General features: G+C 37.9%; 1 protein-coding gene across 8 annotated transcripts in view; it reads right to left on the reverse strand.

Annotated features, from left to right (window-relative positions):
- EML5 (EMAP like 5) overlaps nt 1–12,020 on the reverse strand; it is a 169,951-nt gene that overhangs the window by 123,175 nt on the left and 34,756 nt on the right. For all 8 annotated transcript variants that reach the window (XR_003757763.1, XM_029059538.1, XM_029059460.1 and 5 more), the window contains exons 2-4: nt 9,530–9,689; nt 4,377–4,475; nt 1,884–1,952 (exon numbers count right to left, since the gene is read on the reverse strand). Coding sequence is in view for 7 of the 8 variants with exons in the window: in XM_029059538.1 (XP_028915371.1) it covers nt 1,884–1,952; nt 4,377–4,475; nt 9,530–9,689 (328 nt within the window). In the remaining variant the exon portion in view is untranslated. The remainder of the gene's footprint in view (nt 1–1,883; nt 1,953–4,376; nt 4,476–9,529; nt 9,690–12,020) is intronic.

Below are 12,020 nucleotides of genomic sequence, written 5' to 3' on the forward strand. Positions count from 1 at the left end.
CCAGAAATCCCAATGACTGCTGGGAAACTGAGGAACTTGTTCCTTTGCTTATTGGAAAATATATTGTTTTTGTTGTTATTTGTTAAATGCTTACTAAGTGACAAGCACTGTTCTAAGCGCTTGGATAGCCACAACGTAATCAGGTTGGACTTCTAGTTCCATTCGTTGCAGTTCCCTTTGTCTACCTCCAACCCAAGGTATAATTGGTAGTTATAGTATACTGATAAAACACCAAAATATTGTACTGGCTGTTTTGACGTGCAATACACTACAATACTGGAATGAACTAGGTCTGTGCGGTAGGACCAGTCCAGTCAATGATGCAACAATTCTTCAAAATATGCTTCCAAGTCACTGGAAAAGACTTCTGGATCAATAGTCTAGAAGCATCAAAAAAAATCTCTAAGAGTAGTTCTGGAATGGTTATTTACAAATGAAAGGAAATGATATTTGTTGAGAATAATAATCTCCTATTGACTCAAATCTCTATTACCCTCAGTTTTGACAAATTGTATGTTTTCAACTATTCATTTTGGTAACACATTTTTAAAGAGCGTTATTGGAAGGGATGCAGAGAAGCAATGATCACTATTGACAAAACTGATCATTCTGTACAATGTACTCCACTGTGTTACACACCTAATACATCCACAAAGAGGACCCCCTAAGAGTGGCTTTGGACTGTGGATAATAATAAAATTTGTAAAGACTTTCATATAATGATGTTGGTATTTGTTAAGTGCAGGGCACTGTTCTAAGTGCTGGGGTAGATTTACAGGGTAAACAGGTTGTCCCACATGAGGCTCACAGTCTTAATCCCCATTTTACAGATGAGGCAACTGAGGCACAGAGAACTTAAGTGACTTGCCCACAGTCACACAGCTGACAAGTGGTAGAGCCGGGATTCACACCTATGACCTCTGACTCCTAAGCCTGTGCTCTTTCCACTGAACCAAGCTGCTTCTCTATGTGACAAGCACCTAGGTACAAGATAATCAGGCTGGACATAGTCCCTGTCCCACATGGGGATAATAGCCTAAGTAAGAGAGAGAAGCAACATGGCCTATTAGAAAGAGCACAGTAAAAGGACCTGGGTTCTAATTCTGGTTCTGCCACTCGTCTGCTGTATGACCTTGGGCAAGTCACTTCTCTGTGCCTCAGTTCCCTCACCTGTAAAATGGGGATTAGGACTGTGAGCCCCATGTGAAACATGGATTATGTCCAACCTGATTAGCAGAAGGCAAGCATAGAGTCAGGGATAAAAAAACAACTTAAGTCTCCTCAGATCCATGATCTTTCCACCAAGCCATGCTGCTTCTTAGGGGAAACGGGAAGTTAAAGAGGGAGTGCATTTTCCCACCATTAATTCCCTTTTGTGAATAAGAGTACATTCTCCCTCTACTCACAGGGTAGAATCTGACTTTACAAGACCTTGCAGATGAAAAACAATGAGATGGCCAATAGAAAAAATATCTTCAAATCTGAGGAGATTGGATGATCACCTCTAGCTACTCATGTAAGATGCTAGGCTCATAAGGAAAAAAAGTTTCTGTTCTGAATCACCCTGCCACTGAGCAACTATCCCGATGATTACCTGTAATGAAGTCTAAAGAGGAAGAGTCACACTCACAAAACAAATTTAATGTTGATTTTGTTTCTGTGGCCAAATTTTTCTATTTCAGTATTTTGGGAAGAAAGGAAGTATGTAAAGAATATTATAATAAGAGAAGATGGAGTGAGAAAGAAAAAAAAGTTCAGAGAAAAGGGGATGGAGTATCCTCAGAATCCTAAATTGGTTCTAAAATAGGTGAACGTGTAATGTGAATTCCAAAGAAAATATAAAAGAAAGCCCAAGGAAAAAAAGAAAGAAATGCTTTAGGTACCTTAATATGTTTTATACCGCAACTGACGAGTTTGTTTGGCTGGTACAAATCCCAAGAAATGTCAAATATCTGTAAATAAAAACAGAACTTGTAGTCAAATTATTTCAAATAAAGTTATGACTTTTTGATATAAAGATATAATACATATCCTGTTCTGCCTCAAGCATTTCATCATTTAGAACAGTGCTTGGCATAGCATGGGAGACAGAGGTCATGGGTTCTAATCCCAGTTCCGCTGCTTGTCAGCTGTGTGACCGTGGACAAATCACTTAACTTCTCTGCGTCTCAGTTACCTCATCTGTAAAATTGGGATAAAGGCTGTGAGCCCTATGTGGGACAACCTGATCACCTTGTGTCTACCCCAGTGCTTAGAACAGTGGTTGGCACATAGTAAGTGCTTAACAAATACCAACATTATTATAGTAAGCGCTTAACAAATTTCATCATTATTATTACTAGTATAAATCTCAATTACCTTAATACTACTGTGTCTGGTAAAATGCTATGCAGTTACATTTATCTTATTATTAGGTGCTGTCAAAGTGTACATGACAAGAAAAAGAGAATGAGAATGTTTTATAGGCATATAAATTTATTGGTGAGGATTAATGAAAATGCATTTATGAGCTTGGTATTTTCTTTATTTGTGTGTTGGAAAAGTATGATTGGAGAAGAAAAAATGTTTTGGAGAGACATGGAGAATAGAGCTGGTGACCCAGAGCTGCAGGGGAAGACAGGCCAAGAAAAGGCTCTAGGCAATCAGAGCCAAAACCTCTTCTTACCACTTTCCCCAACATCTTTTGATCCATTCTTTAGTCCTTTGAATCCCCAATTTCTTAATATTACCCCCAAAATCCACACTCAGAACCATCTGAGTTTCAGGTTCACAGCACCAGCTCCAAAATGCTTATTACATAATAATGGTATTTGTTACATCTTTACTAAGTGCCAAGTGTCGGTCTAAGCACTGGGGTAAATAGAAGTTTAATCAGGTTAGATAGTTCCTGTCCCCCATGAGGTTCATACTCTTAATCCCCAATTTAGAGTTGAGGCAACAAAGGCCCAGAGAAGTGAAGTGACTTGCCCAAGGTCACACAGCAAATACGTGGCAGAGCCAGAATTAAAACCCAGGTCCTTCTGACTCCCAGGCCTGTGTTCCATCCACTAAGCCACAACCCCATCCATCTTCATGCCTTTTAGTTTTCTTTTCCCAGTCAGGCCCACCTTCTCTGTTTAACTCTCCCCATGCTGGCCAATTATGAAACCACTAGGCAGGGGCTGGACCAGAGCAGGACAGGGTTGGGGGCCTGCCGTGGCTGCAGGATAAGGGCAGCAGCTGTGGGAGTTCATTCATTCAATCCTATTTATAGAGCACTTACTGTGTGCAGAGCACTGTATTAACTGCCTGGGAGAGTAAAATACAACAGACACACTCCCTGCTCGCAACAAGCTTTTTGTCAGGCAACCCCTTTCTTCCCCACTACCACTGGTAGCATTAGGAACAGGAAGTGCAGCAGCAGTTGGGTTTGCTGCTATGCTTCTTTCATACACAACAGCTTTTTGGGCAATCGAAAATAGTGAATCATTCAAAGGGAATTTCAAAAATAATTATACACCTGAATCACACAAATCAAAATATGTGACCTCAAATAATGTAACCAGAGTCTAAAAACATCCAAAACTTTGAAGGTAAAATATCAAATAGATTAAAATTTCAAAAATTCCTTATGAAATATATTTACTCAAACTCTGCCCACTCAAGGTCAAGAATATTTTTGATGGATTTGTCCACTCATTTAGTTAATAAGCCTAAAGCCTTTTGGAATGAGTCCATTTAATAAATAACTTGAATAAAAAAGAAAAATTAATCTATTGTCTAATGAATAAGAAACTACTTTTTATCCAACTAAATTGTGTCAAATGGACTGTTCTTAAGCTTGCTGATATAAAAGAAAAATATATCAAATCTGTGCATATTAAAAGAAAATACATTTACATCCTATTTCACTTTCTGACTGTTGGTTTGACATAACTTTTTATCTTGGATAAATATGTATAATTTTGGACAGACATACAAAGGACTTGGAAGAAGACATGGAAGAAATTCTTTTCTTTTTTAAACTCTGACCATACAGTGCATTGATTTATCCAGTTTAAATTTGCTTGACACATGAACCCCTGTTAAAATTCAAAAACTGAAAAAATGGAGTTCACATTACATTCAAACAAGGAGCTGAAATGCATTTTGAATTTAAGATCAACATCTAAGCAGTGCATTAGACACAGTGTGTATACATATGTGTGTGTGTGTGTGTGTGTATATATATATATATATATATATATATACATATATAAAATGGTTTTCACCTTGTTTTCTACTTGACAAAAAGAACAATTATATTAAGTGAAGTGAGGTGGCTGTTCATGGCAATAATGAAAAACAATGCATCTGATACAAAGGTTATGAACTACAGAATAATTAAATATACTTACCCTATCTGTATGACCAGGGGCCATAGACAACATTTTTCCTTTTCTCCAATCCCACACACAGATAGCATTCTTCGAATCAAGGCCAACTGAAACCAAACGCTGACCATTTCCAGGGAGTTAAAAATAAAGATAATTTAATATAAAATAATCTACCTGTAGAACTTTTTTTCTTTAAAGCCTTAGTTTAATAACTTGAAGAATATAAAGTATTTATTTCTATATTTGATTAACTAGTGTCCATAATCTAGAATAAAAGGCTTACTGAATGACAACAAAAAATGCAAATATATATCTAGGGACATTTAAATAGAATTGAATCTTAATCACCACTGGGCATGGAGAAAAAAGAATCCCATGTATAAATGAAGTCAAAGATAGAACAACAGGGTCTAACCCGATTATTCTGTATCTACCCCAGTGTTTAGTGCAGAGCTTGGCACATAGTAAGCACTTAATGATGACCACAATTATTGTCAAAACCTTAATTTTAGGCATTACTTCTAATACATTCCCACTAACCAAGAGCTTTAAACATCCATTTGAATTAATCATTCTTTCAGTTATTTAGACCATTTTATACAATTGCTATCAATTGTTTTCAATATCAAAAACAGTTCATTCCAAAATGCTTCTGTTTCCATTTTTCTTTAATGTTGAGATGGATTCTAATCCCCCTCTGCCACTTGCCTGCTGGGTGTGAGTTTGGAAAAGTTACTTAACTTTTCTGTTTCTCACTTTCGACACCTGCAAAGCGGGGATTAAATCCTACTCAGATTGTGAGCCCCAAGTGGAACCAGAATATTTTATAACCACCCCAGTCCTTAGTTCAATGCTTATCTTAGACTAAGCAATTAACAAATACCACAATGAGGATGATGATTAATGAATTGTTAACATATTGAACACATTAGGGCTGTAACATAAAATGATTAACATTTAAATGTAGTTAAAAATCCTCAAAAGGTTAATATTTAACAATCAAAGGTAAAATTATATACTCTATTTATACACATGTATAAATAGAACCTGACTATAAAAAAACCTCTTTGGTGTAGGATAATTATGTCTTGATCATTTTATATTTATAACTCATATTGCTTATCTATTAAGTACAACTTTGATAATCTATGGGGAGCAAAATCTTTATTATTTATACAATATACAAAAATTGGACTTTAAACTTGATTGTATTATTTATACAATATACAAAAATTGGACTTTAAACAGCTAATGGGCTTGCTTCACTGCTTTTTCACAATCATCAGGAATATGATTTTGTGATAGGTATCTTTGTGCACATAACACTGCATGAAATGTTTTAAGCTCAGTATTGCCTAAGTATTATATTGTGATTAAATTCATTTAGATGAAATATATAAAAACAGCAAAATAGGTGATTTTTATGATGTTTACTAGAAAATTAACAGTACAATTATCATCAATTAAAGTTTAACCAATGTGATTATACAATCCTAATTACTGAAAACACAAAATCCTTAGATTGGTCACAGTGCTGATATAATGCTCTAAGAAAATGAAATTTGCTTTTTCAGGTTTCTAAAAATTAGCAAATTAACAGCAATTTGAAGAGAGTTTACCATCTCTGGTACTTCAAATTTGACAGTGACTACCACCATATTTTTTGAGCACCTGAAGGTGGAGAAGAGGAAGCATCACAAGTGAAAACTCTCTCCTCAGCTTCCACTTCCCATCCTTCACGACCCTCTGGCTGTTCTCTCACTCGCTAAAATCTTTTTCTGGAGCTAGATGTTTGACCTTTGTGAATGCACAAACTGAGGGAAAGCAAATTTAGATCATCAGAACACAAGAAATGTCAGGCCAAGGAAAAATCTAACCCGGCATGTTACCTCTCTGGGCTCGGCTCCCAGCATGCCCTGTGCACCATGGGCTGCCCAGATGGACTTATCTGGGACTTATCGTGTCCCAGACCTCTCCCCCAGATGGCTTCATTACTCTTCTGGGTTGCTGCCGCCCCACCTCATCGCAGACATGAGGGCTCTGGAAGGCCTCCTCTGACTGCCATCCTGCCTCCCCGGGATCCTACACCAGGTCTCCTCCACTTCCCCAAGGAACCTCCATCCTGACCTGATTCTATCCACCCCAGCAGAAAAGAGAAAAGCAGTTACAGCATGGACCTGCCTCCATGAAAATTTGGGAAAGATGTGGAAAGAGCTCCCTGCTCTAACCATCACTGAGGCCACAGTTTTGAACATGGACTCTGAGCCATAAGTAGCCTGAAATTCTGCTCCTCTAGCCACAGTACCCTTCTGAGCTTTGTTTTTGTCTTTGTCATCTTAGTGCTCTGCTTCATCTCTCCTTCGGTATCTATCAGCAGATCCTTCTTCGTTTTTTTGGAGATTATGAGGAATAGGGATTGTATTTAAATCCAACCTATGTATTCTTACATGGTACTTAATAATAATGGTACTTTTTTATTAATACCATAATAAATGTGTGCCAGGCACTGCACTAAGCGCTGGAGTATATTTAAGGTAATCAGGTTGGATACAATCCCTGTCCCACAAAAGGTTCACTGTCTTAATCCACATTTTACAGAGGAGGAAGCAAAGCCACAGAGAAGTTATGTGACTTGCCCAAGGTCACACAGCAGACAAGTGGCAGAGGCAGGATTAGAACCCATCTCCTCTGACTCCCAGGCCCGTGCTCCTTCCACTAGGCCATACTGCTTCCCAGTGCTCTGCCCACAGGCAAGCATTTAATAAATACCATCACTACTGGTACTCTCTAACCCTGTACTCTCTGTCTATAACCTCTGACCTTCTTAAAAATACTGCTCCAACTCTTCCCCTTTAACTCTGCTGTTTGCAAATTAATCTTTGTCTTTTCACAGTTCCCTACTGGTGAGATATACTTAACTAATCTATTGGAGTTGGTGGATTTAATTTGCGGTGATTTTGTTCTCAGTTGTGATGCTTAGTAGGCATTTTCAAGGTCTACCTACAGCTCAGTGCCCTGCACACAGTAAGCACTTAATAAATATGAATGAATGAAGGTAGCTACCTATAAGAAAAGTGGTAGGAAGGAAGCAAATTATTGGATTTATTTTTTAAAAAGTATTTTCCATAATTGAACAATGGACGATCAATATTCAGTTACCTTTGATATATCTCAGAACTGTATTTCCCTAAAGCTTTCTTTCCTCCATGTCTTTGTGACATACCTATCAATCAAATTTACTGAGTGCTTACTGTGTACAGAGCACTGTACTAAACACTTGGAAGAGTACAACATAATAATATAACAGAGACATTCCCTGCCCACAATGAGCTTACAGTCTAGAGGGGAATGGGGGGAGGGGGGAAGAGGGCAAAAAAAAGCTCACACCATATAGTGCTCTTTTTTTAATGCATTTTTTTGAGAGCATTATTAAATTTTAATGCCAGGATTTCTTACAATGTTCTTTCAGTTGGAGATAATGCTGCTAAATTTATTTTGGTTTAAACACCTTTATTCCTCTCCTCAACTTTAAAGTAATTCAACTGACTTGGATAAAGTGATTATAGTTCATTTTAGCATTCACTAAAGCCATGGCTACTTAATATAGATAATAACAGCTCTCTACTATGGTAGCCTAAGGTGGATTTTTGCTGAATGAAGTGTGAAAACACAGAAAAGTGTGAAAATTTGATAATTTACATATAAAGATAGGCATCTAATTGAAAGTACTAATTATTCATGCATTTTTGCATTAATTAATCATATAACTATACTTATGTTTTCTTGTACTTTTTTTAATATACTTCCACTGTCTCGGTCAATATTTTAGATCTCAGGATTGCATAATGTACCTTATATTATTTCCAAAGGGAAAATATACTTCACTTAGGGATCTTTCACTTGACATTATTTTCACACAACCAATTAAGAGGACTCAAATGGGTATAGTAGTTTTGAAAATGGGTAGCACTGATGAGGCTGACATTTTCCTGACCCAAAATCTGTTTGGCTCTAGGAGAAGGCATTTAAGAAAAGCTTAAACTTTGAATTTTTATTAAATATATTTATAGACATCAATCAAGAGCAATTACTATATTCAGAGAAGTGTATTAAATTTTTGAGCAAACACAAGAAACACAGTCCCTATCCACAAGGAGTTGGTAATCTATCAGGGGAAACTGAGATATAAGTCATTCACAAAAAGGCATGTCTTTATAGCAAAGAGTACGGAAGAATAAATTAATAAATAAGCATAAATAGACATTAATCTAGAACAGGTTGAAGTGCTAAGTATACAAACATAAGGGCAGTTGTTGGATGGATACAGTCTGGAAAGGTGGAGTTTAATCAAGGTATGCCTTCTGGAAGAAGTAGGTTTTCACAAAAGCTTTGAAGAAGGGGAGAGCTGTGATCTGGTGAATATGAAGTGAAAAAGCATTCCATACAGGGAACAGGGTGTGATCTTAAGTGGTAAAGTGTAGATTTGAAGAGGAAGAGAGTTAGTGTGGGAGGAAAGAAGACAGTTTCCTGGGATGTAGTGAGCCGAGAGAGTGCTCGTCAGTAAAGGGATAGAGCTAATGGGATGCCTTAAAGGCAATGGTCAGGAGATTTTACTTTATGTGGGTTAAGAATGGAGGGTTCTTGGAGTTGAGATATTTTAAAAATGACATTTTTTAGAAAAATGATCTGGGCAACAGAGTGAAGTAGAGGCAGGAGATGGAGAAGTTGGAGAAATGAAACAAGACTAGTAAGAAAACAGAGTCCGTAGCCTAGCTGGGATACACACATCTATATGCTTATTACATGTGCTCATATATTGTAAAATATTCATCTATATTAAAACATATCCAAATAAATGAAATGTCAGAGTGATTGGTGTTTATAATAGATACTGTCAATCACTCTACTGTTAGAGTATAAGGGCTTTGTGGACAGGGAATATGCCTCATGCTTCTGCTGTACTTCCTCAACCACACCCAGTAGGAGATCAATAAATATATCTTTACCATTACTACTACTGTCCTTAAACAAAACCTTTCAGGTCAAATGATTTACAGGCTGAACATTCAAAACATGATGTTTGATAACTTCCTTTAGTAAACATAAAAAAAAAAATACTTGGAAAACATTTTTTTTGTGTATGTGTTTGTTTTTTTTTAAAAAGGACCACATACTTGCCCATCTAAGTCGAACGCCAAGCAAGCTATACCATGGGTATGGACATCCTTCAGTAATGATATCGTTTGCACAGTGTATGAATCCCAAACACAGATATATGGATCTTTCCCAACTTGTCCTGTTGCTACCAACACTCTCTCAGGATGTAATGCAAGGCTGCCAAAAAGAAAAAAAAACAGTCAATAGTTTTAATTGCCTGGAGTTAACTCTTTTGTTTTTGTAGTATATAGCATATAGCATTATTATGCATTTTAATTATAAAACATTATTTTGACTTTAAAATACTTTTTTAATATATTTAAATATATATTTTATGATAAAACACATTATTTTGATTTTAAGCTAAATGTTCCCTGAGAAATAGCCTTTTTTAATGGTATTTAAGTACTTACTATGTGCCAGGCATGAAATTAAGTGCTGGGGTAGATACAAGTTAATCAGGTTGGACACAGTCCATATCCACATGGGGCTCACTATCTCAATCCCTATTTTTACAGATGAGATAACTGAGGCACAGAGAAGTTAAGTGACTTGCCCAAGGTCACACAGCAGACAAGTGGCAGAGGCAGAATTAGAACTCGGGTTCGTCTGACACCCAGGTCTGTGTGTGTTCTATCCACCAGCCATGCTGCTTCTTACTTAGCACTAGATAGTACAGTAATACACTCTGTAATACTTTTTTCATGGTAGAGCATTCACTTAAAAAGTCATCTTTCACATTATCAGTAAAACTGTACTAGGAGTGACAGGCAACTGCCCCCAGAAATTATCCAGGGCCTAAATCAACTGCTAGAGGGAACAAGAAGCAACACAGTGACATGCCTTTTTACTTAGAGACCAAAGCTGTTTCCGCCCATCTGTCCCAGTCTACCATTTATTGATAGAGAAAGCTACAACAAATCCCAGGGTTCCAAAATTCTGGAAAGAGTTTCCCATATTGCAGATGGTTCAAATGACAAACTGTAGGGCCAGGTCAGTGGCAAGGGTGCCCTCTCTGATCCACTCCCCAGTGCCAATGGATTAAGGCAGAGATGTGTTGTGGACCTGGGCCTGTTCAATTTATTCTAGGCTGGAGGACGAAATGAAGACCTGGATTCAGGTGTGAGAATATGCTCCCACACCTTTAGGAGACCCTTCTGGCTCAACACACTTGGTGCACCATCCTCATTCCTATATGAAGATGATTTGTACCCAAAAGAGCTGAAAATGATTGCTAACTGCTTCACTAAGTCAGACAGGTGTTATAAGCTGTCCACAAGGCTAAAGTGCATCAGCCAGGGAAGCCATACACACAACCAAAATTTTAGACTGGTAACCCAGAGATAAACTTTGTTTTAGAAGGCACATTGATCAACAATGCAAAGATAGACAAAGAAGTAGAAAATCGAATCAGAAAAAACAGCAATTCTTCGAGTGACTGTTAAAGTGTCAGGGCAGTGTGGTAGAGCATTCGATTTTAGAAAGTCATCTTTCACATTATCAGTAAAATTGTGATTCCACACTAACCCACATTAAAGATCCAGAGAAAACTTCAGGCAGCTCAGGCTCTGCTAAAACTGCAACTGTCTGACTTTGCCTTTCCAGACACTTGTCATATACTGCCTTGACAAGAGCATAGTAGTGCTTTGCACACAGCACTCAAATGATTGACTGACTGACTATTGCATCAGTCAACGTATGGAATTTTCTGCTTCCAGGCCTTCCTCTCTCCAGTCCATACTGCACTCTGTTACCCCAATCATTTTTCTAAAACATAATTTTGCATCTGGCTCCTCACTCTTCAAAATTCTCCAATCATTTTCCATTCCTCTCCTCATTAAGCAGAACCCCTGAATGACATTAATCAGCTCTCTCCTCACTACATTCCAGCTCATGCTCATTTCTCTCTAAACCATTTTTTATGGTATTTGTTAATTCATTCAATAGTATTTATTGAGCGCTTACTATGTGCAGAGCACTGTACTAAGCGCTTGGAATGAACAAGTCGGCAACAGATAGAGACAGTCCCTGCCGTTTGACGGGCTTACAGTCTAATCGGGGGAAACAGACAGACAAGAACAATGGCAATAAATAGAGTTAAGCACTTACTATGTGCCAGGCACTGCATTGAGCTCTGGGGTAGAGACAAGCTAATCAGGTTAAAAACAGTACATGTCCCATGTGTGGCTCACAGTCTTAATCCCCACTTCACAGATGAGGGAACTGAAGCTCAGAGAAGTTAAGGGATTTGCCTAAGATCACACATCAGACAATTGGTGAATCCTCTGACCCTCAGTCCCGTGCTCTTTCCACTGGGTCACATAGCTTCTTTCACTATGCTTTGTCTTGTCCCTTCCACCAACAATCTCTTGCTCACATCCTCCCTTCTGTCTGCAACTCTCTCCCCTTCACGTTGGCAGACCACTAGTCTCCCCACTCTCCAGGCCCTTTCCAAATCACATCCCATTCCAGAGGCCAACCCTGATTAAATCTCCCATTTCCCAACCC

Source organism: Ornithorhynchus anatinus, chromosome 1 (assembly GCF_004115215.2).
Source record: "Ornithorhynchus anatinus isolate Pmale09 chromosome 1, mOrnAna1.pri.v4, whole genome shotgun sequence".
In the NCBI taxonomy this organism is placed as follows: domain Eukaryota; kingdom Metazoa; phylum Chordata; class Mammalia; order Monotremata; family Ornithorhynchidae; genus Ornithorhynchus; species Ornithorhynchus anatinus.